The sequence below is a fragment of the Helicoverpa zea genome, chromosome 6, assembly GCF_022581195.2.
Source record: "Helicoverpa zea isolate HzStark_Cry1AcR chromosome 6, ilHelZeax1.1, whole genome shotgun sequence".
In the NCBI taxonomy this organism is placed as follows: Eukaryota; Metazoa; Arthropoda; class Insecta; order Lepidoptera; family Noctuidae; genus Helicoverpa; species Helicoverpa zea.
The window spans coordinates 10,883,950-10,910,606 of record NC_061457.1 but is presented as its reverse complement, the minus strand read 5'-3'; the positions used below and the strand labels follow the sequence as shown (position 1 = coordinate 10,910,606).

The 26,657-nt window shown below is 39.1% G+C and overlaps 1 protein-coding gene across 3 annotated transcripts in view; it reads right to left on the bottom strand.

Moving 5' to 3' along the window:
* Positions 1-2,213: 2,213 nt before the first annotated feature.
* The window catches only part of LOC124630948 (serine/threonine-protein kinase NLK), a 109,048-nt gene continuing 84,604 nt past the window's right edge, over positions 2,214-26,657 (bottom strand). The window contains exons 4-10 of one of the 3 annotated variants that reach the window (XM_047164993.1): positions 25,932-26,038; positions 16,661-16,829; positions 12,002-12,128; positions 10,596-10,766; positions 9,884-10,103; positions 9,340-9,433; positions 2,214-7,336 (exon numbers count right to left, since the gene is read on the bottom strand). In XM_047164993.1, the coding sequence (XP_047020949.1) occupies positions 7,282-7,336; positions 9,340-9,433; positions 9,884-10,103; positions 10,596-10,766; positions 12,002-12,128; positions 16,661-16,829; positions 25,932-26,038 (943 nt within the window). In that variant the 3' untranslated portion in view covers positions 2,214-7,281. Of the gene's footprint in view, positions 8,546-9,289; positions 9,434-9,883; positions 10,104-10,595; positions 10,767-12,001; positions 12,129-16,660; positions 16,830-25,931; positions 26,039-26,657 lie in introns of all 3 variants that reach the window. The other 2 variants (XM_047164994.1, XM_047164995.1) reach the window with 2 other exon arrangements.

Sequence of the window (26,657 nt, the reverse complement as noted above, 5' to 3'; positions counted from 1 at the left end):
AGGTTAATAGGCGTTAAATCCGCCATTGTACTGTTTGTGCAAAAAGTAGTATAAATAAATAAATACTTACCTTTCACCTCATATTGTTTGACGTCAGCTTCCAGCCAAGGATTTTCAATTTGGACTGCCGCTACATCCCAATAACCTATGTATATTGAAAATCAAATCAAAAATCAAGTCATTTATTCAAAGTAGACTGAAAATCTGCACTTTTTGAACGTCAAAACAAAAGACAGCCCCCAAAACGCCCGCCCTTCACCACTTCCTGTGTTTTTGCTGGGAAGAAGTGGTGGAACCAACTCCCCAGCAACACAATTCTGTCTGTATGGTTTGAAGAACCGTATACAAATATTAAAAATATTCAAAAGGTATAGGCAAAATATGCGAAATTTTCTTCAATCATTCTAGGAACGCCTTTAGTACATCGTAAATCCTTTAGTATCAAATTACCTATGTTAACAAAACCAAAACTGAAATATCTTTATCAGTCGAATGACTTTTTTAAGACTTTCTATAATTGTGTAAGGTAAATAAAAATTTGTGTATGCAGCCATTGTGGAGAAATTCACCAAAAACTGATTCCGCTGGGCGAACGTTGTCCTGGCGGAACTTTTTTTAATCCATAGACTTTAGAAGAAAAGAGATGTGTCCAAAAATTAGTGCGCATCATTATTTATGTATGAATGAAATCAGTGCATGCATAAACTTCGGAGAAATTCAAGTTTCCGCTACGCGAACGTTTGGCCATTAGCTAGTTTTCATATAAACTAATTATTGGCATACATTTTACCATGCAATTCCTTTAGAACGTCGTGATATTCGACTGCTTTGTAAACAGTGATCTATTCATGGTAAATTATCCTATAACTTTTTAATTACTAACAGAACATCATTGATACTTGGCAACATTTTGCAGACACAAGGTTTGTTTAAACGTGAAAATGTAGACCCCAAACTGCATACTTTAAGAACTAAGACCTAATAAGTGTATTTTACATAGGTTTTACATAGGTTTCATAAGCGAGAAAATAAATTATGTCTGGCAGGCGGCAACACTAGGATCTGTTGCTTTTTCTGTTCTAAGTTTGCTTTGAGTGCAGGGAACTACCAACTAGCATAGCAGTGATGTCATCATTAGGTACTAGCTTTTATACACATATTATCATGACGATGATCATAAGTAGGTAATTGTATTGTTTTGAGAATGTTTCCAAGCAGCTTTACTTACCGCACACCATCATCTTTAGTCCCTTCAGAGGTTAAAATCCATTAGGACGAAATCTTGTCACAATGGCGTTATTACTACAGATAATGTATTCGGATAAATCACTCTTACTTCATCACTACATAGTACAAAACAAATTCGCTTTCTCTGTCCCTCTATCCCTACGCAAGATGAATCTAAAACCACGCAACGGATTTTGGAGCGGTATATTTTTAATAGATAGTGATTGAAGAGGATAACTGCTTCGTTGGTCTAGCTGTCGCAAGTGCGGCTTTAGAAGACTTTCACAAAGCAGCCCGGAGCCTGGAAGTTGGTGATTGATACACCCGTCCATCGGAGAGCACGTAAATGTCGGTCCTGCGCCTGATCTCTCTCCGGTCTTGTCAGATTGCTGTCCCATCGGGCTATGAGAGTGAAGGAATAGTGAGTGCACCTGCGTCTGCGCAAATGCTTGTGCACTGTAATATGTCCTGCGCAGCTGGCTAATCTCCTTACATGAGAACAGCCGCCGTAGCCGGTAATCGGCTAGGAGGACATTGAAGATGAAGGTTTGTAATAACATCCATTAGGGTGCGTCCACATCTGGCGAATGTGCCGTGAACGCGCAGGAAGTGGTCGCAATGGTTTTGTGCAAGCAACCAAAAAATATGCACGAGCACAACACTAGATAACCTACCTCTTGTAACCCACCAAACTTCGAACTCGCACACTAACACAGACACTAGCAAGACTGCCATAACTACGCGAGGGCAAAAGATCACTTGAACAAAAACATCAAACATAATTCTGTTAAAAAAAAAATGATTCATTGCTCTATATTTTCCAAACAAACAAGCGAAAAACCCTCTTTATTGTATTAGTACAGACAGATGTTATTGTCTTTCGCTAGAATATACATTATGTCAATGTTTATGAACTGAATCGTGTTTATTTAAGGTTTGACCGCGATGAAGGTAAGTATAGTAAGGTGTAAAATAAAAGTCTGGTGTATAATTATGCAGTAGTTTATTGTTACACAGTGTCGCTTGGCCGGCCTCGGTCGCTACCCGGCTCGCGAGCTACGCGTACGATATACACCACACAGGCAGATACATCAAATCTTAAAACCTACAATTCAAGTACAAATCAAACTAAGCTAAAATTAGGATAAACTCAGAAATAACGACAGAAATTATGACTTTTTATAGGTATTAAGATGAGTATACGCGTATGTATAGCAATTTGAGCAAACAGCGCTATGGGTTAAGACTATAAAATTCACAGAAAAAAAAACATTAAAATATTGTAATTATGCCTTTCAAAATTTCCATCGCTCCATTTCTAATGTTTCATTGAATTACATCGTGTTGCCCATGTGGTGTAATACGTAAAACGCTACAAAATTATTACAATAGTTTTGGCAGTTCGCAACAATGGTAAAATGCAACTAACTCCGTACACGACAGAAACACGTATCATTTATATTTACATTGACAGTTTCTGGGTTGCTGTGTACACGTGAAAATAAATCACAAACACTTAAATATCCGTCGTGACATGTATTGTTAACTAAACCATTCTATACATTACAAAATGATAAAGGACAATACCGCAAAGGAAACATCTCTACTAAGTCTTATAGTGAACGTTGTGTCTTGGGCTTTACATAAACAGAATCGATACAGCCATTTGATATTAATATCTAAAGTTAACTTAAACACGACTATCAGTGCACAAAGTATTTATTTACATTACGACTGGTAATAATAGTAATTAAATCAAAATGTCATAATAATAAAATCATTAAAACGAAGAATACAAATTCATTTTCTCATATTTTGTATTTTTTTTTTACTTTTTTATATAATTGTGGAAATTATTATACAAAATTAATGTGGGATTACTGAACACAAACTAAGAACAAAGGCGATCTAATTGTTAACACAAACCTAAGAGTCTTACCGCATTACCGCTAATATTTACACGAAACATAAAGAAAGTGAACATCCGCGGGGGGACGTTCGAGTGTGCGATCAGTTAACATGAACAGAAAGCCTGGCTGACTGGCCGCAGGGAACTAGTACAATACAAACGTGACGTCCTACCAACTAAAGATCACTTGTGTGTAAAATGAACAGTCGTGTACTTAAAACTTAAAATAATACGAGATCTCTGAAAGTCTGGAAACGCAATACGTACAATTACATAAAGTAAGAAGCGTGTTCGTTAGGGCGCCGCAATATTGAGCCGCCCTTTATCCTCCGCCGGGGTGACAGCCGCGCGAACGAAATTCACCATGTCATTGTTTGAATTCTTTACCTCTAGTTTTGTTTTCATTTATGAGGTAGGTATAATTAATTGTATGTTAATTTTGATTACACGTGGTAATTGCCAATCATTTTGCGAATTAAAAAGTCGATCAACCTGATTGATCAAGTTGAGCTCAATTGAAGTATTTAACCAATTTTTCAACTGCGTTAAGTGTATCAGTTTTGTCCAAATTATTCCTTTAAATTGACATTATTTGCCATCAAAATCAAAATAAGACTCATTGTCAGTTTATTTCTTTACAATTATTTCTTCCGCACACAACTGAACACCCCAACCTAACAATATTCTTCTACTTATTATATCCCTATTTACATACAATCAAACGTCTTTTCACATCGGAGGACACGTAGTATACAGCATTTTTATATAATTAAGCAAATTTCTAATAAACCAATGACGATATTTACTTAACGAGCACTCGTTTATTATGTACAGTACACAGTGTGAGGGGTGCGGGGTTTCAAAATCTACGCGTAACGGATCACAGTGACAGTTATTGAGTTAAGGCAAGGTGGGTCTGTCGGGACTCGCTTGTATGGTTTTAGCCGTCACCTACTGGTTCAAAGTGAGGTTACACGAAGTTATGGGTGACAAAATTTAGTGGAATATGTAGGGTTTTAAATCAAACTTGTTTTTGTAAATGGATGTTCCCATAAAGTTGGTTTACACAGCTGATAATTTCCTCATAATGAGTCATTTAGTAAAATACTTTGTAACAACTACCCACATCGGAAAGACCTTCAGAGTAGACGGCAGTTAAAACCCAACAACATCGAGCTCGCCTCCTTTGTACCATCAAAGTCTCATTCAAACCGCTGCCAGACCCCTTAACTATGTACAATTCTCACTAACAACCAACGCAAAAACTGTAAATATGTCACTAATATCTGTCTACCGTCTATAGAACAAAGGCTTTTAATCTTACGGGTCAAGCAGCAGTTCGAACAAGGACCTACAATTCATGGGCTTGCTACATCGGTTTACATCCCGTACCGTACTAGACTAACATTATTACTATGCATTTATTTACAACGTTTTTTTATGTTTTAATCTTTTATATAGTTTTGAACTAGTTTTAAGGCTACGACGTCTGGCGACATTCACACAAAGTCTCCCTATGCTAGATTATATGTTAGCAGCGTGATACAGTAGTGATACTACTTTAAAACTTATATTGAAACATCAATTTTGGAGTTTACGAGATGGACGTGCAAACGGACATCGCGTGTTACTGCAACACTGTGAATTAGAGATATATACCGACCATATTTTCAGACAGTGAATGCTTGCATGCCCACCACGTAGTTGTACATATAAGATTATCATTGCCAATAATTAGACAAAATGACGTAAGACTCACGCACACTAACACATCCCAGTACAATAATCAAACCTCTAATATAACTATTAAATGCGTGAAATACACATGTATTTATTACATTTACAAACACTTCGCTATAAAATATCTCACTACTGCAATGATAGTATGTGAATATTACTCATACATTTATTTTATTTACTATTTATATTCATTGCATCGAGTAAATTAGTAGTTTAATATATCTAGTACTATTCTAACCTAACTACGTAAAAATGTTCAGTCGATGTTACATACAATGGTGTTTAGGATTAAGCTTAGTAATTATAATACACGCTAGGACGCCTACACACGACAGCTCGTTCGAGATTCTTGTTGACACTCAACTGAACTCTGCATTAAGTGTAAAACTGTCGTCTGTAGCCATCCCACAAAGGAGATTAAAAGAGAACACATATAAATCAATAAATCCGTAGTCATAAAATTAAAATGTCAATACGCAGTATATAATATTGCAACAATTATTGCTTGCAACGTCCGTACGAAACACAATCAGGCACACATTGACACTACGTCACACTTACAATTACATGGAATCGCGGAGATAAATGAAACATAACCTAATTCTACGTGAAGCTTCTCTTTGCTGTATATACCGAGCCGAGGCGGCGGGTCGATGACCTGGCCGCCTCCCATCTTATACCATTCCTTTCCGACAAATATCTTTCAATTCAATCTCGATAAGATCCCCTACCTACTCCACCGTCAAAAGTAACAACGACGTATCTTCATTCTCAATCAAGACTGCATACGCCGTTATTACTTTGCGGCAGTTTCTCAGCCGCAAAGGCGTCACAATTCGTTGTATAAAATTTTGTGGCCATCAACATTAGTATCCTTTCCAATCGTTTGCTTTTCCTTATCGATAATATTCACAATAAACCAGCCATCTATATTATTCTACACACATTAGCTACACGCTACGTTACAAGTAAATATCAGAAATGAATAATTTTTGGTAGTGTAGTCGCGAATCCGCTGTTTTGCTTTGCTTACGACAAATGCGCTTTGTGGAGACACTTCAAATGCATTTTGGAATAGGGTAGCTGGACTTGATTGCAAATTGTATATTTTACTTTCTTTTTTTTATTATGAAAGCATTTCTGTAGCTTTTTTATTAGCCAATTTTGCTTATATTTATTTAAAATTTAATTTAATAAGACTTGTTATAAGCCTATCTACCCATAAATTGTAAGACTTCTCCACAACGTATACATAATACAACAATGCGCGTAATATTAATGCCTTCTAGTTACAGCGATGAGGTATGATGCGGTATTTATACAATCCAAATTTATTACATTCATAGTAAAGTCAAATAAAAGCAAAACAAGGCGGTTTTACAAGAGACCCGACTTATGTGACGTGTAGACTTCAACTGGACTTACAACTCTATACTCTCGGTGATAAAGGTCGATTTTGACTGAATATCAACGAGGTTTTTTTTTTTCAATGTTTATAATAGAAATTCCAGTTTACATAACTAAACTGTGTTTAGATGAACTCTTATATTATTTTTTCTGTATAAATCATTTGAATCTAAATTAATACAGACAAAATGTAAATATGGTTTATAATAAGCTGCACATTTATCCTTATGGATACAAAATAACATTTTAATATAAATAGGGATAAATGGCAGATGATGTGTTTATAATGTTCAATTTTTGGTTTTTGAGATATTCACGTATAATTTTAAGTAATAATCATCACCTTTTATTTATATTTAAATATAACTACTGAATAACATCTACTAATTACAATTATTACAATTATATTTAAAGCAGATTAGGGCGATGAGTATATCAGAAACCAAAAATCACTCAAAATTTTGTTCTTTACAATAAAATTTCATACAGTTACAACATTCAACCTTAAATATATGCACATAGAGGTGACAAGAAACATACGAGTTCAAAGCACACCGATCCAAAATCGACCTTCGACAACCGTCAACGATCTACAGCCGTTCCCAATACTCTATCTATCGGTGGTATGCATACTCGAGATAGGTCTTCTACAGATCTCTAGATAGTATTCTTGACATCAACCCGACACAAGTAAAATGAAACTTCTATCTCTAGTTAGCAAAACCGTAGATAGATAGAATATTGGGAACGGCCGTCATACAGCAGCGATATGCTGGCCTTCCGTCAATGCAGTATATGCCTTACTCCACGGGAAGTGCGTCGGATATCGCGTGCGGTCGCAGCTGCAGTGGCTATCGTCATTGGACAATGTGCCTTACTCCACAGGGAATAGCGTCGAATATGCAGTAACTGTATAGCTGCTGTAGTGGTCCGATGCCGCGGGACAATGTGCCTTACTCCACAGGGATAGGGCGTTGTGTCCTGTGCAGGGCGGGGCGTCATTCCCAGTGGTGCGGCGAGGGCGGCAGCTCGGAGGGATGCGCCACTGTGGAGCTGCAAGCGCGGGTCCCGGCGGTTAGCGAGGTGATCACGGCCCACACCCACGCCACGGACTTGTGTGTTGGACTCATTAGGGGTATTGACTATTTATTTAAGAGATCTAAGGACTTAACTGAAGGTTTGATAGAGAAAGTGGGCGTGAGTAATTTTCAAAAGACTGATTTTCTAATTGTCATTTAAAGTGGAAACAAAGTTAACTGGCAATGGGTTTGGAGCTATACATACTTATTTAAATTTATCAGAATCTAGATTATTATTACATTTTTAGGGGTTTGAAAATTGTTGTAAGTCATGAATCCAACATACAAACCAACATGCATTGATCATTTTCGAACAAAATCTATGATAATAAAAGAGAAATCTGATAGCAAAACTGCATCACAAATCAAACTCTACAGTAACTACTGAATAAAAATATATTAATGGAGTATCACCACAACCATGTGCTCGGCACAGTGCACCTCTCATTCTACGCATGCACTACGAAACAACCCTGATAGAAAATAACCTCACCCCTTAAATATCAACCTTAAGCCCAAGGAATAAAGTCCATATTTAAAGTTCACTATTATTTTCTTCTAAGGCTGTCAGACCCACAACTAAATCGTACAAAATCAAACTCAACCTCGATACTGAAATTTCTTCAAAATCGAAACATGTTTTTGTCAATTTAGAAGAAATTGGGCGACATACTTGAGTTCGGTTCATTGGTTGGTGGAAATGAAAACAAAATAAAACTTGAATAGGAGGACTTCATAAAAATTAAGGCAGCCAAAAATATTGTTTGTAACATTTTGTTTTTATAAAGTAGTGAGTTATTTGTCAGCAAACAAAAAAAAACTCAACATAAAACACAAACATGTTGACCGAACTCAAGTGCGAAGCTACCAAAGGCATGCACTGCAACCGAACCGATAGGACGGAGCGAGCACTAGCTAACGATCAACCCTTTTGAAAGGAGACGACGGCCGGCAACGGCTCGACTCGTGCGAGTGCGAGTGCTGCCGTGCGAGTGCCGCCCGTGCGAGTGCCGCCCGTGCGAGTGCCGCCCGTGCACGTGCGCGTGCGAGTGGTCGTGCGGACGCTTACGGGCTGGTCGCGAGTCGCTACGCGGCGCACAGAAATATCACGGGCGATAGCAGTAGATATTTTGCCGCCGTCTTGAAAGGGGAACAAACTTTTGCTTTCGAACCCGCCCTAGAGCTGTCGCAAAACACACAAAAAAGCAGAATTAAAACTACCGTACGGGAGTGAACAGCGGTGCTAGTGAAGCGGGACACACCACCATTTCAAGAGGGTTGATTTTGCTCGAAAACGGCGGCGTATGTGTGTATGAGAGCGCAGCAGCGCGGGGAACAAAACTTATTTAAAAGAAAATATAAAGATCAACCCATGCACAAGTCGGGTTCTAGCAAAATCGACCCGTGTGAGTTACTTTACAACGAGGCACAAGTTACGTAGCAAGACTAGAGTAGGGCGGGAGTTGGGGAGGACGGGGTGGGGCGACATAGGCGTCCTGCGACCAGCGAGTGAGACTGCTACTCGCGCGGCACAGCGGCGACAGACGTGCACACACTAACAGACTCGCACCGTGCCACACTCAGTTGTGATGACTGTTTGCTTTCTCTGATTTATTATCGTAAACATCGCCAGCCGTGGAGACAACACTGGAACTTTGCAAATTTTATCATCCGCAATACTAGCTTTGAAAATTAAATTGCAAATCTACTTTTGAAAAACGCGCCAAATCATTCGTCAGCCAGAAAGGAAGCAACACTAAGGATTTTGTTACCGCGCAAGAAGTCGCGTAGCTTCAGAGCGAATCACAGTCGAAAGTTCTCGAAAGAATCTCAGTGTTGTCTGCACGTGTTTTTGAGAAACGTCGTGGCCCATATGGGTGCGGGTGGTCGCTAAGGCGTGTTAGGTTACGTATCGCAAAGAAATCACCTAGTGTCGGTTGGTTGCGGTTGGTTGCGGTTGATGTGGCGGCCCCTTACCTTGCGAAGCTCTTGAACGCCGCCGACTGGGGGTTGATGCACAGCGGCACGCGGGACGTCTGCAGTTGTTCCGCTATGAACTTGTGTATCTCCTCTGTAACATGTTAAGCATATGAAATGAATAATGCACCAAAAATAAAGGGATTAATATGGGAGGGTAAAGGATTTACTACACTGGCTTTATAGATCACTTTATCTTATATATTTATTTTGCCTAGATATTATTTTTATCTTTTTAGTATTTGGGCATACCCCATATATTTCACCACATTTCTCTCTGTAATTCAATATATTTTAAAGGTCACCACTACTAAAGTAGACCATACATGTACCGACACATGTCGTCAATATGCCTTGGCAGCAAATGACATGTCGCTCTTCATTTGTTCCCGATAAAAATTCACTATAGTTACTTTTAGCAATAGACAGCCTCTTTTTCCAATAAGTAACAATAGCTACCAGAACACTTGACACTAGCACATAGTTGGCACTACATGGACATAAAAAAACAAAACAAAGGCTAATCAGCATATTCTTCCAGTACCTTTAACTTGATGCACGGAGGTGAGCTTCCTCTCCCAGGCGTCGTGGAAGGCGTGCGGCGCGGCGGGCTCCAGGTCGGGCGAGTAGTGCCGCGCCGCCGCGGGGGCGGAGTAGCAGCACTTGCACATGCACGAGTGGTAGCGCAGCCGCCCCTCCTCCAGGTATGGGTGTGCCAGCGCGTCCACTACAGAGATGCGCTTTGCAGGGTCGAACACTAGCATCTGGAATGGGTAAATTGCAAATTATAGAAAAATTTGGAGTAGCTGGGAGTCGGCAAACCCAGCGGGACCCTCGAGGACCGTTATTTGTCGAAGCTGTGGAATCGTTCGAAGGAATTTCCAGGGTTCAGGTACACAAAGGGCTCCACAGGGAATATGGTGAATTTTAGTCGGCAAGAGTCTGTCTCATTCGTCATTTGATGAAAGTAAAAGACACCACAAAATAAAAGATACCAAGATCCTTTGTCAGCCATGGTTTGGCCATGGATATGTGACCGTTGACCTACTACGGGTAGCTTCATGGCTCCCGGAACTCGTAAAAGTATCAGTCATAAGCCCCACATTTCCCCAAACGTGAATGAATAGACACCAATGGACAGTGAATCATGTCTGCCCTACACATACGCCGACTAGTAGATCTCCTTTGGGAACCTATTTAGAATTGATATGGATGATATTATTTTGTCCTGATATTATTATTCCCGGGTTAGTTACCTGTGCGAGTAGATGCACGGCCTCATGCGTGGCTTGCACGGACAGCGTATAGAGCGCGGCGAGTGCTGGCGGGCGCGGTGCTCGGCGCAGCATGTGTGCTCGAGCCCCCGCACACGCGTGCCGCATGTCTTCCAGTGACGGCGTGCCCAGCAGTTCTGTTATCAACTCCAGCTGAAATGCAATACATTAAAAGTTAGTAACTGTCTTAGGACTATGCTCCGGTAAGAATTTGGTCACGTCACAATTGAAAACTACCGTCAGGCATAAGCTGCCTGGCTAAATGCTGAACGGGATCTATTTACCAACAACTTTATGTCAGTACCTAAATTATTAATATTTTTCTTTCTTTTTCACATTCAATAATTTGTTGTAGACCGCCTATAGCGGCCACAACTATCAAAACTGTTATTAAGAGTAGAAGAAACAATAGAAAAAAAATCAACTGCACTTGGGAGCCAAAATTACAGAAACACAGCATTCCTTGTTATATTACACCAAACGTGTTGGTTTCTCTCAAAACGACGAAAGTAGATGTAACACCATGCTATGTAGCTTCACGTGACTTTTCCTTTTAACCCTCAAAGTTGTCAAAATATCACGTGCTGCGATCATAAAGCGTCTCGTGAGAAAGAATTTAATTACGGCAGTACTTTGTTTTTATTATTTTCCTTGAAAAGTTCGCAGTAGATGCTGAGGGGCAAGTCAGGCGAGGAAACTGTTAAAAAAATATCACGTGATTTGCTGTTTATTTTGGCATTTCCTTTTAGGTGAATGTTAATTGATTCGTTTTGTCATTCATTCAGTCAGTCAATCCATTGATGTTAATATGTAGTACTCAATTGCGAATAAAAATATACATATAAATGCCAATTAGTCGACATAATAATTGATACATTATTCATACTAAACAGCACCTGCCCTGTTATTCATCATCAACCATGTGTTTCCGTGAGACGCAAAAATACCATATGGATATAAAAATAAAAAAGCTAGATATCCTGCCCTTATTGGATAGGTTTGCTCATAGGTTTTTCCTAACTTTTGAGATCCTTGGTATGACGCATCCAACCTTTTCTAACCTTCGCAAATATTCATTTGTGACTCAAAAACCGCTTGCTGCCTAAAAAGTTAAAAGTCGATAACCTCGTATCTCCTATACAAACCAAACAATTTCAATGAGATTTTCTAAAACATGGCTCTCCACTGCTGTAGGCTAGCTGTCAGCTCAGCAACTTTTTTTTTTCTATGTAATGCCAAGCGAAATAGTTCTTCAACGCTGGCAATACTCGTCCACTCTCGGATATACCGTAGCCACGATTTGTTGTGCCTCCTATAGCAGATCCACGCATCTCTTACCCTTTATGTAACCCATAATTATTAGTTAAGTAAATGATCTCGTTACATACCTGTTGTACCGGACTCTGCGCCTGAAAGAGGATCCTCCTGCCCAGCAGTTCGCCGAATATGCAGCCCACCGACCAGACGTCGACCGCTGCCGTGTAGTGATTCGCGCCCATCAGGATCTCTGGTGCTCTGGAAATATGATATTGTTTATATTAGTATGGTTTTTGCCATCATTTGAGTACAAATAAAATTGTTATACTTTGCTGGCCAGGTCAAAGATATGCCACCTATCTATACATGAGAAACGATACACATTAATAGCCAACTTCGAAAACCTGTTTATTTTTTTCATAGTTTTCTATATTTTACTTATCTGATCCTATAAGATTATAACAAAACTAATTTATAGTTACAAAACTTCATATTGGCAATCTCACTTCAAGTTAAAGTTAACGTTGTAAAAAAATCCCGGAGCGTCAGTGGACGTGTGTCGTCCGTAACTTAGTTACGAGAGTAGGGCGATAAAACCGACTATTTTACAAGAAACGTTCATTTGCCAAGCAAAGGAAGCCTGAATAATAAACGGGTTGTATCACCGACACGAGTAAACAAAGCCATTCAGTTTATACCACTTGATGCGTTTTCAATAAAGCTAAACAATATTTTCCAATTTAAAATTTAAGCCGTCCCCTGAAAACGTGACAAACAATGCGTGTATAAAATATTACGCATGTATGTTAATGTATACGTAAACATTTACATATATTTCGGAACGTTTTGTTAGTATTCATTTGCATGCGGTAGGATACCGCATACATTTGATAAGCTCGAATTAAAAACGGGACAGAATACTGAAACGATCACATAAGCGTACAATAGCGAAATAGGTTGGTCAAAAACTTGGTGGTTGCATAAACGTAGGAAGTTTGGACAGCGACCGTGACTTCGGAAACTGTCGTCGACCTAATATGCATGTGAACTATTTTGGCGAAACGTTGGCGAAACCGCGACCCGCTGATGTTTTCGACACAACGCGGCAAGCCGTCCTACTTTCAAAACTGCGGTCAGCGGGGCACAGGTCACTCATTCATTCACTTTTTATTCATTCAGCACCTAGAACGCTTCGCCGCACGTTGCGAACACATCGTGAGAAAGGTGTGAGTGTTCGACGGAGCTATGCGAGAGTAACGTCGATCAAATGTCGGCTTTTGTCGATGTAAAGGGAACGAGTGGAGAATATAGTACTGTAACGAATGTAGTACACAATTTTATAATACCAGGTTTCTCCATTACATGTGGTTTTACCATTACAATTTCAAATCATGTCACGCTATCCGTGTTAGAAATATTTGGTTCTCCAATAATTTTAATAACTATGGCCTGATAACATCTATAAAAGATGATTAAAGCTGCATCCGTTTCAGGTGGTTTGGCTTTGGCACTTGCGCTGATGGCTAACAAGGCCTATAATTCTAATTCCAATACAATTCAAATACACACAAAATCAATCTAAACTTCCTACTAAAATCAACACTATTTAATCGGCTCAAGAATATTTGTTTTGCTTGATTAAATACACAAATAACCAGAGAAATGTTTCTAGTAAGTAAAATCCATCTTTCCAAGAAGGCGATCGTTGCTGTGTTTTTAATAAACATGAATGTCTATAGCTGTTTATACAAAGAAGATTGGTTGAAGAATATTCACGGTACAAAAAACAAATGGGAGAAAGTGTGAATCGGTAAATCTCTGGCTAGATAATAAAGTGTGTGTAGTGTTATAATGTGATGGTAATCAATCTTCAGTGTTATGAAATAAGGTCGTTAACTTAATTAGTATCGTTGGTAATTTATTTATTACGGATAATTTGATCAATGCCGAGAAAGTTTCAAAAATTTAGTACGTTAGGATCGTCAAATAGTATTCAGAAAATGATGATATACATTTTATTCCTAAGATCACTTCAATTTTGAGACGTAGCACTTCTCAGATTCATATACGAGAGAGAGAGAAAGTATTAGATTTCACACCCTTTTGCTAAGCCCTCAATCTCTAAAGATAGAACCACTAATGACAGCCACATGAACTTGAAATACAAAAATGTCTGAAATTAACACAAAGGTAACCCTGAATTCCCCATTCGACATCTCCCCACGGCCACCAAAACGTACGGACTAATGACTGTTCACACTTAGCCGTTTGAAATTCCTCTAATGGAGGGCGCACTTACGTCAGATTGTGTTTTGGTGAAATGTTTAAATATTGTTAACTAGCTGATCCCGCGAACTTCGTATCGTTTAAACCTTCCCTAGAACTCTACAAACATTTTAAAACCAAAAAAAGCCGAATCGGTCCAGCCATTCTCGAGTTTTAGTCAGACTAACGAACAGCAATTCATGTTTATATATAAGACTAGCTGTTGCCCGCGACTTCGTCTGCGTGAGCAATATAGAATTTCCAATTTCGTTTATTTAATCATTCATTGCTCAACCCCCGTAGGTGATAGCGTGATAATGTATAGCCTATGTGTTGAACCGGCCCCCAGGTAATAGTCATGCAAAATTTGATTTAAATCCATGCAGTACTTTTTGAGTTTATCCGGGACAAACATACAGATAAACAGACATACAGACAAAAATTCTAAAAACTACATATTTGGGTTCAGAATCGATTATGGATCACCCCCCAAGTATTCTTTTTAAAAAATATTCAATGTACAGTTTTGACTTTCCTATCATTTTATTATATGTATAGAGTGTGAAACCTTTATAATCATGTGACTAACTTGGAAAGGGTTAGGCAGAGCCTGCGTCACTTTGTGCCTAACTCAACAAATATTTTTTTAATTTGGCTTTAGAGGTGATTACAAATATTCTCCCAAGAAAAGCCCATATTACAAACTAGCTTCCGCCAGTGGTTTCAACCGAAAGATTTTTTCAAATCGAACTTCTTCCTAAGATTAGCGAGGCGATAAAGGAAACAAACGCTTCGGCTTTATAATATTGGCTATAGATAAAAACTGTTCTATTCTTTACAAGCTTTTGCCCGCGGCTTCGCTCCCGTCAACAGACTTCTCTATTTTATCCTATTTTTTTTTTCATAAGAACCTTCTCCTGACAATAACAAACACAAAAAAAAAAGAATTAGCCAAATTGGTCCAGGCGTTGTTGAGTTATGCGCTTACCAACTAGGGACACGAAAAAAGTATCGATGCTTTGTGGTATCGAGTACATTCCAGTTCGATACCGATACTTTTGTACTCGATACTTTGCATTCGATACTTTTACTCAATAAGTACTTTTTCCCAGGTATCGTATCGAATGAAGAATTTAATTTAACAGCGCTTTCTAGCTCACTACTACTTATAAGCTACTACTTATCGGCACAGGTTTCGCCACTTTCAGTAGATCCCTTAAAACAATGGGAAGATATGAAAGTAGTATTCCCAAAATTATATAAATTGGCACGAGAATATATATCAATCCCTGCGACGTCAGTACCTTCAGAACAATTATTTTCTAAAGCAGGAAGTACCATCACAAAAATTCGAAACCGCTTATCTCCAAAAAGGCTCAACAAACTTCTATTTTTAAGTGACTGTACGGAGGAGGAATGGGATCTTTAATCTACTACGCGGGTGAAACTGTGGGACACTGCTAGTTTTTAGTATACCTCAAATAACTTAATATTGTTTCCTTTTGCTACATTTTTTCGATTTGTTTCATTCATTCCATTTTCCATTTTTCTATTATTCTATTAAAGTGTACCAATACCATTTGTTTTTTTATGTCCTGCTGAACTGAAGTAAAACTGACATTATTTACTGACTGATATTGACCAAGCAAATTTTGATCTAAAAAAGTACTCGATACCTTGAAGTATCGATACTTTAATGAGTACGATATCGATACTTTTGCTTCGATACCGTGTCCCTATTACCAACACATTTTGCGATTCATTTTCATATTATAGATTATAAATAGTTAACGATCTGTGAATTGAACACCCCACAAATACCATTTTAGCTTATATTTCTAATAGAAAAATAGAAGATCATGAATTTAATAAATCGGTTCGAATCCCTAGATATAGAAAGAAAATGAACTTCGTGTTTTGTTTACATAACAACTTTGAATTGAATTTCCGAGCAATGTAAACAGACCGATATTGTGAAATGGAACGATTATAAACATTATTTACTAAGTTAATATTGTATTGAAAAATTATTTGTATCAACGTTTGAATGTAAATGTGTATTTGTTTGAATGTTTGTTGAAAGTTCCTGTTGTGTGTACTATCATATTCGTAGAAATCTCACGCACTTACTGTGTAGCTACCGTTGTCAAGAAGAAACTACTGTTTTTATTTTGTTTAATCTTTTTAAACTCATTAAAATCTACTGAATGAAACCAGATCTAGAACTATGAATTGTTTAATAAGATTAGGTACTTAATGATACCTTTAATTTTACATCGAGAAGAACCATCATAAACCAAAGCATAATGCGGACACAATGCCCATATGGGCTTCACCACACTCCGGTATCCATGGCAACACAATAAACATTCGCTTACGATAGATTTCAATGACCTAACTAACGTTTGATTTACATAGGTACTAGAGGTGGGAATGTTATGTTAACTAGTCGTATCAGAGTGAAAAGAAAATTCTAGCTTTATAAAGGAAATCCAGATGATGAAATGAGAAAAAAGATAACATACCTATAATACTGCGTAACGACCTCCTGCGTCATGTTCTTGCTGGCGTCCGGCTCCTCGACCCTGGCCAGCCCGAAGTCGCAGATCTTGAGAACGCAGTTGCTATTTACGAGTAAGTTCCCTGGTTTGATGTCCCGGTGAAGAATGCGTGCTGAGTGCAAGTATTTCAGACCTGGGGAAAAAGAAGTTTGGCATAAGAAGGTGATATAGAAGTAGGTTTTAGTAGATTCATGGATTTTATTCTTGAGCTACTTCAAGTCACAAGTTTCAAAATATCGTGTGTCGACGTTTCGATAAATCTTCAAATTTAATATACATTGATGACATTATAGCAAGAACAGTTATTTTCGCCGTCGACTAAACTTAGTCGCAGTCATAGATTTAATTAATTGACAGTCATAATAATAAAGAATTAGGCCATTTGAATTTTATATTCGTCTAGGGAAAATTTACTAACTATTGAGACATCTGCCTCTGAACAAAAATTTGAAACTCAAGACCAAAATATAACGAATCCTACGTCATCCTATCTTATAACCTTAATTGAAAATGGATACGCAAGCAAGGGATCAATGAATTTACAGTCCATTGTATTGACGATCAGCTTTCAAGGTAAGTTCCTGATCAAAACCGCTAAGAACCACTTTTGGGCTGTATTGAGTTAGTTTAATCAAAGATATGCTATTGTTTCTAGGGGATCCGGTTTATTCTGCCCGGGTTGGGTTGGGAGTAGATGTTCCCTAGTTGTGTTATTTTTAGGCTGCCTATCCTGTTACTAGTCACGTTTTGTGAGTAGCAATTGTTTTGCATTTTTAGTCTCTAACGACTGGTGTTTACCTTTTTCACATGCTACGTATATTTATTTGTATTGGAAAATATTTAAAGAATAGAACGTTTAGTTAGGCTGCTAATGAGCGAAATCCTTGTTGAAATCATATGTATTTCCGAAGTGCTCATACAGTTTTCAAAACGACTGTGAACTAGACAATACAAGTATAAGAACTCTAACCTTCACGTCATAGCCTTCCACCATATCCACAACAGTTACTTCACCTAGGCTTACAAGATCAAACGCAACCTATAATTGGAGACCTAACGTTTAACCAGATTTGATAATGACCATCACAAGTCCTGTGAACATCTGGCGGTCACGTTTCAGTCAGTTTCACGCAGCTATGTCAAGCTATTCGATTGTCACGCGACCGTGCGTCGTGCTTATTGACCCAAATCTAACGGGCGCTGGGGATGACAGAAAGAGTTCGCACAAAGCTTCTGATGACGTGTGGGCGGCTTTATTTGTGTTTTAACTGTCTCTGCAGGATCACTTCTTTATTAGAACGACAGTTACAAAAAGAAACGGGTGTATTTGTAATTGGGTGCTAATTAAACAGGCTTCCTTTTAATATCATTATTCGCCCCCAAAAATGTATGTTGCCTTCTAAATTAGTAACTCAGCCACAATTAACGAGCATCTAAATAATACTATCTAAGCCACTCGTTATCTTCTAAGTAAACCACTCTAAATACAACTCAGCATGATGGTTATTTTTTAGCATCTAAATTTGTAGCATGCATTCTAACAGTACCTACACTTCTAAAATACTTTTAAATGACATCATAAAATACATTTAATTAGCTTCTAATTTTTTAACTCAGTACGTTTAAAATGTAAGCAAGCAACATGCAGCAAGCTTCGCTTCTGTCACGGCTCCGGTGCTGCGGGGCTCCGGCGGTCCCGCAGCTTCGGCTTGCTGGCCGGCACAGCCGGCCAGCCTCAGCCGCGTCGGCGAGCGTTTAAACTACCTGCGCCTCAGCTCGCAGGCCGCCTCGCCCCTCCGCGCCTACGCGGTTTTGAATTGCACTCTAGGGGTAGGGCAGACAAGACTACGTGGAGTCGGTTTTGCAGCGATTCGTTTTCGTCACTAACTTCAATTTTTAATACAATGTTTTTTAATTGAAGGTTATAAATGGGAATATACTAAAAACGAGGCCGAGTTAGTAAATTAGATGACAATGTATAAATAAGAAGGACAAGTCACAATAATTGATGATCTTTACTTGAAGCTTTCTATAGAATATTTAGTTGGCGTTGTAAAAAAGACGAATTAGTTTATTAGAGGCTATGTCATTTCCCCGTTGCTTAGTTATAAAATTAGAAGTTTAATCATGTGTCCAATAAATAATTTTGTGGCTACACTTATAATTTCCCTTTGTAATTTATCAAGAAATAAACCAATCTCATTTTGATATTGATAACTTGTCAGAATTAGATCAGATAGGTGGTAAAAAATATGAAGTAATGGAAGACAACCAAGCAGTTGAAAAAATACATCCCAAAGTAATCGAAGATGCTTGACTAAGTATTGCAATGAAGTTAATAAGATCCAACCTTGATCTCAGCGTTACCCTTTTCAAAGTTGGCAGGCCTTTTTAAAAAGGCATTAACAGCAACGGTATTCGTTCTACGTCTTTTTGCGATTGTTCGAAATTAACACGATCCTTTTTTAATGACGTTTTGTAAATTATTAGACCGCAATTTAAGCTCAGCTAACCATTAAAATATCCAAGGTCTTATTCCTTTATAATTACAATTATTGTATAAGACAGTAATACCTTCATGACTTGCGTATATGTATTTGCAAGTATGTACCTCAAAATTTTATTCAGTTTAAATCTAATAAATGTCATCTTGGAAACATCACAACTCCAACTTCAGTAGTACCTAGTTCCATTTAACTTATCAAATCAGTTCTGAGGGCCAACGGTCGGACAATTTCTGCAGGACTGGGGGGCGTCTGACACTCGGCCATTACGGAGAAGCTAGCGCCGGCCCCCAGCGCTGTCTGCGCCAAAACAAATTAACGACACCTCTTCGCGTCGCAACGAGTTTAATTTCCCAGCGGGTGTACCGCAGTTTTCACCAACACGCACCTCCGAGTTTTATGATAAAGCCACGCAACCTGGACGAAATGAGCCAACTTCGAGAAATACCATTACCTACTATAATTGTAAAACTGAGGCCGAAATTTCACACATTATCTCACGAATACCTCCGAGTATTAACCACGTGATGAAACACTTTGCGCTCATTAACAACACTTCGACGTAACAGCTAACGGGGAATAAGATCTGTATGTAACATTTTGTGATTTCACTCACGTGAGACATATCCATTTGCCTGCACATTTCCTTTGCAGAACAAGAGACCATGAAGATAACTGCCCGCGAACAAGCCAAGCGAAACAACTAGCAAGTCACAATCTATAATTTACTCACATTTATGTTATTAGTTCGCCACAAAATTTTCGTAATTTGGTCTCAAAGAAGCCATAGAAACTTGGAGAACAAAGCAGCAATAATGTAGGGGTGCATGAAAAATAGCGCGTAAATGTTGTTTATTGTGCGGCGAGTCCATTACTTGCAGGTCGACGTCCGCACGCGCCGCGCGCCCGACCGTGACGTGGTCCTGGCTCCTAGCGACCAGCCGGGGACAATGCTCCGCCAGCCACCACTGACCACCGCCATTACACTTTAATTGTAACCCCGCAATGGTTCCCAATCAAAGTTTCCGCGCCGCTCCAACGTTAATGACTGCTCGTTCGCTACGTTAAATTCTTTCCCTATCACCGCAACCATAAACTTCGTGTAAAAGAGACCCTATTAAATATCCAATAAAAATATATTTAAAGCGTGAAGGAATTCTCACTAGTAAACCGCTTTCAAGGAGTCAATGGCTCCGATTTGAGAATCGCATTTCAAGCAGACCAAACGAAATCAACGCTCCCGCAGATACAAGTACAATAGTAACACTTAACAGTAAATCGCTTCACACCGCAATGTTTGTTCACGCGCAGTGACGTTGAACAAACAGTAGAGTTTGTGTGCGCGTGAGTCCCGATCTCACGCTCCCGGCTCCGGTGGCGGATGAAGCTTTCACAATTAACGCCCCAACACCACTGAACTGGTGCGCACCGTTAGGGAGCGACGTCAAAGACAAGAGGCTCATCAAAGCGGCGCGGTCGCCATCAATTACGACACCAAATTCGAATTACGAATCTCACTTTATCAGCGTTCGCGTTGGGCTGTTTATCACAAAAGAAAGGTGCCGTAATCTAAAAAGCTATTTCAGATATGAAACTAAAATGTCAGTAGTACTGTTATTGTTACCTCAAATAAATTAAACATTCCTATGGTGAACCGCTTAGGTTATCTTTCAGTCAACTGAGATAAAGTTAGCTTCCTGGAAGCAAACTACCGAGAAAAGTTATTGGAATAAATCACGACATCGCTACATCTAGCGTAGATAAAGAAATAGCTTGTGGTCGCTGGAAAGGTTTATGTGGTGTATTTGCGGATGTACCGAGAAGAGATTACGAGTAACTGTTAAGGATGAGCAGTTGAGCACCGATACAATTATGTCAGTGTAGTCGTTTGGATGTATTCTGACGAATTATACGGATCACAGGACTGACACTGTGGGATTTGGATAACATGTACTCGGAGATTATACACGTCACGCGCATCCTGCTACAAAACATGTCGACACATATAACATTTCAGAATAAGGACGCATTACTAAATGTTTTAATACCTCTAATTTCCCGAGTAGTGTACACATTCATACATAATACGGGGCTTATTTCGCAGATGGCGACAAGACGGCCTGAAGTAAATTCCATTAGAGCGAACGAGACACGGGCAGGCCTTTCCACTTAGGGGTTTTTCCGCCGACCGGCGTCGTCGCTTCGGTTTCCTTGTGTACTATCAATGCATTATTTAGCTATGTCCAATTCTTTTATCATAGCAATTACTTTGAAAAATGTGTCCAAATCTAATTCTGTTCAGAGATCAGACTCGGTACAAACGTGACTTTCTTTGCAAATATAGAAATATCAAGATTTTCCGCGCGCGAGCGTCGAATGGTCAGCCGTCGTGATTGAATTTTTAAATTTATTCTTTAGAAAAGTCATTGGAGGTGGCGACAGAACGGAAGTCGGCTATTTATCAGAGCAAATCCTGTAACTTACATAACAGGGGTGTGCGTAGTGATTTCCTGCAGGGAAAAGCTCGCGTATAAATAATATTAGAGTGTAGAGGCAGGTCGTGAGCGGCGCATTTCCATAATTCTGCTCGTTACCGCGCCGAGGCCGCAGCCGCCGGCTTGCGATCTTATCTGTTCATTTCGTTGGATACGTAAATAAAATTAATTAAACGCCTTTCGGTACTATTACCGCAGTTTCTTTAATTTTATATCCAATGCAATGTACTTTTAGATGTCGGACCACAATAAAAGTCTTTGAATGTTAACATAACAGCACTAAGTTGTCACTTTGTTAGATTTTAAGGGTGAGTCATTAATGCGTGAATCATTTTCACTCGAATGTCAGAGAGAGTCATGTATTTTATGGTTGTTAATACACTACAAATCAGTGCGACTGTTTTGAAGAATAACTCCAATTGCGTCTCCTTTTATAAAAACTTCATTCGGTAAAAATAAAACATTTCAATAGCATGAAACTCTGTATAACGATGACAGATGAGAATCCTGGCATTGTAACATTCAAAGTGGTCGAATATAGCAGATATGGGGCTGAGCCGTGGCATCACAATCCATACATAATTAATATCGGGCAGGACGACCGGACTGGCGGGCGGCGGGCTCGGCCGATTAGCATAGCTGGCCGGTGCGCCCTTGCACAATGGTGCAGAACCCCAGTCATGTCCGAGACGCGCGAAATATGCACAATTGTCCACTATGCATTTGTTGCGTATAAGTACAACCGCATTCTGCAGAATCCAACATCTCCTTGTACGCATTAGATGACATGCCACATCTGTCTCAGTAACATTTCCTGAATAATTGACATGAACTAACCATAAAAACTTATATCGCTTAAATATAAACTTGCCTTAAGTGTTATGCTTGGGATAATGTGTAACATAAATGTGTTTTATGCAAGTTTCATTAAAAAGCTTATTCTGTACGTAGGAAGCTGAATGAGACAAAGCGACGAGTAGGTTTAATCTAGAAGAGCGCGCAGAATATTAAAACTATCCGAGTCGCGTGTCACCCCTAATCGCGTCGGTTGCATTCACTGACACGCACTCCACCTATTTTCCTATATTTCCGCAGAAAATTTTCATGTAATGCATTCAAATACAATGATGTAGTATCGATTGCATTTCTCCATGCTGTATCGTGATTAAAAGAGTTCCATTTAGCGCGAGAGTGCGGTTGTCTATGTGATTTCAGTTAGAGCGGAGCCATCAAGGCGGTGCAACTATAAAGTTTTTAATTAAACGCGCCAGCCGAGGCGGTGGGGCTTAACGACCGCATTTTTCTAAATTCCCTTCGCGCGTTCTACCCCGGGAAATCTCTTGGCACTGCACGAATAATTGCACAAATTAATAATACGAAATCGGGAGACGAAGCGACGGCTGCGACGCGATTCTTTTCATCTGCGAAAGCGGATTACATTTGCGTACATAGTGAAAGGTTTTAAAAGTTTGGAATGAGCTTAATGGTGACAGAATTACTCGTCATAAAGTGTCTTCTATAGTAGTTTTGCGGTGGGTTGTCGTTTAGCTGGATTGGAGGCTGGTCGTCGGTAGCACTTGGGAGTTTTAATTGATTTACGGCAGGTGGAAGTGGGCGTGTGCGAGCTGTGAAATGCGGCGGCGGCGCTGCGCTGTCTCGGCACGAGTTGGTCTCGGAGGGAGCTCACAACTCGGGTTTGTTTTAAACTTGTATTTATCGGAGCGCGCAGTCCGAGCGCGGCCGCAATCAACCACCTCTGTTTACCGAGCCGCTGGCCAAACGGACCGACTTCATCCGCCTCCAGACTTGTTATAACATACCTACCTATATCCTTCATTTAAACATGAAGTGTGAAACAAAACTTACGTGTTTATTGTTCCGTCAAGTTTCACGTTGCGTTATCTGGCTCAAGTATACCGTACATAGCCATAACTGATGGCGTGTTAATGGAAAAAGTTGTCTACTTTGAAGAGAGATATCCATTAAAGAAGTTTCCATTAAGCATTCGATCATAAAACGAACTATATGTAATAAAAGCATCCTAAGTAGCGCTGCGGTACATACGCGTAACAGTGCGAAAGCTAATAAACATAAAAGCTTATTTGCCGGAGCAATGTTCTACACTTGTGAAGTTTGAAACTTTGAAGTTAAAAGTGCATCTCGTCAAATATTAATGTCATGTTGAGAAGCCGGTGCGCTCGCGATATTTTTCACATTTCGACATTTTGCGACAACGCCAAGCGTCGAGCGTACCTCTACATGACAAAAAATGGAGGCAGGTGTTACACGTAGGTAGGGACATTTAAATTAGAAACGGTTGAATACATTTGAGATCTTGTAATCTAAATAATTTTGCAGATTAGCGGTGTCTCGTTTATATGGGCGACAGTGTAATCCTAATCGATACTCATTAATGATGGATGGATATTGCAATGGATATTCGCTTTGTGTAATTAATGTCATGAATAATGACACCTATTTACCACATATCATTTCTCAGGGCCATAAACGCAATTGCGACCGTAGGATGCTACGTTTCTACCAGCAGAGGTAGGCTTACTTTTAAACGTATAGAGAGGTCACAGTTTAAATATGAGAGGTCTGAAAAAGATATTTTGTCAAAAATTATTTAAGTAGCTTCAATTTACAATCATACCAATCCAATTTACAATATTTACAGCAAAAAACGGCCCAGACTCTCAATGAAACGTGAAACGAGATCTGAAATTACGGAACCAAAATATTATATTTAAGTATTAAAGTAACGGGCGGGGTTGGCATATTAATGAGCCATGGCACAATGGACTGAAATCTACGGTTTGTGACCACCCCTAGCATGAATAAGTCGAGCCAAATGTTATTGCCCAATGCCGGCTGTACCAGTAATGCGACTATCTAGGGCCGTCGAAAAAAACAAAGTATCACCCTTTCATTTTAACAGTCCTAAGCTGTCGGTGATACAAGATCCCCCGCTTTGACGTGCCAACGAGTTTTTCTTCTAAAGAGTTTTCAAAGAAATAATTTGTATTGTTTGAAACATTTTACAGCTGCCGGAATTTTACTCGTTAACAAGGATAGGGTTGGCTGTCCTCACTTCCCGTAATTGTGAAAGTCGAAGTCAAGGCCGAAGTATATCGCAACCCTTTCGAATGGACCATTCGGGTTGTAGTTTACCCTTTCACCACCATTAACAAAAGACCATAAAAGAAAATATATTCGTTGTACGTGGGTAAATGAAACAACACAAAGAGTGATTGTTAAAATTCATCGCCAAATTGTAAAACCGTTATATTAGTGTTTTGTGTGGTTAAATATCGTAGTTGGTGCGTCGATTATCGCCCACGGGGGTTGTTGTAATAACAAATGTTCGAAGTTATAATAAGTTTATATTGGATTCATTTGCATTCGATTCCCACGTCGATTACGGGACGTATCTCATTGTACTGCACATGTGTATCGGCTTCACATAATTACGAGTATGACAGCTACTGATAATGCTACGTATCATCAAGAAAATTTGAATAATCGCATCGAACTCTTACATAAAACTAATGTTATCTATAAATCATAATTACCCACAATTTAGAAAGACATTCTAATTCCCACGTGGGCGCCAATACAATTCCCTTTCAACATACATATTATAGTTCGGCCATTCAGAGAATGCGTTCCTGACACGTCGCGATTGAACTGACGACGTAACTTTGCAATGGCGTTGCAGTTACGATAAAAATATTTTTGCTGGTTGTTTACCGTTTTAACAATTGAGGAGCATTAAAACAACATTATTATATCAATAATCAATGAATGTAGTTACGTCGTCAGTTCAATCGCGACGTGTCAGGAACGCATTCTCTGAATGGCCGAACTATAGTACTGGGAAATTGTGTTATCATAATCGTATAATGTCATGACATAACTGTGGAATTTCGGATTTTGAAAACCACCAATTAAAACAAGATATAAGATAATACACTGTTTACGTAACGCATTTACCATACATTTAACATTTAATTGGGATGGAAATAGCCGACCATGATCCATACCATCAGGATTGATGACACAAAGAAATATATTAATATGTTTTACACTCCATGCTAGTTCTTACAAAAGTCAAAGTCAAAGTCTTTTATTTGCCAGAATGTAGGTGTACAGAGTATGTTCTTAAATCTAAAGTGGCCCATTTACATTCTACCATTACATACGGTATGCAACTAATATAAAAATGTGACTCACCTCTTAATATCTGGTAGAGGAAGACTTTGATGTGGTCGGCGGACAAGTGTTGTGGAGACACGATGATTTTGTGCAGGTCGCTCTGAAGCAGCTCTGTGATCACGTAACTGATATGGACTGGTCAAGGAAATTGCTGTGTGGATACATTGAACTTAAAAATAACTGAAGACAAGTCACAAAGTCTTGTAAACTGGATAGATCGGCAGATGATCATATCTTGCCTAACAAAGGATGTATATCGCAAAATTATCACATTTAAAAGATAGTTGAAGTAAAAAACAAAATTAAAACATCTTCGTAAACACAAGAACCTCATCACGTTGTCCGCATAAAGACTGTACTTACGTCAACATGTAAACGTATGCGCACGATATTCAGAAATTCCACGCTGAACTGCGTGACTGACAAGCGTTATCCTCCCCAAAAGGGTAGCTTTAAACCCGCAGTACTGACGTAGGACCGGACCGGTGATCCGTCCGGCCCGGTCCGGACCGTCTCGGCCGTTATCTCGCTTATCTGCAGCCTGACTCGTGACCATTATCAAAATTACAGGCCGGCCTAGCTCCCACACTTGTTGCTGACAAACTACATTACAACTTCACGTTACGGGTGGAATTTCAACGAATTGTACACCCGCCGTGTATTGAAATTCAAGTTGGAAATGTTCGCGTAACGTATGAATTTAAAGTCTGAGTTATATTAGAAATGGAATTCTCTAATGTGAGT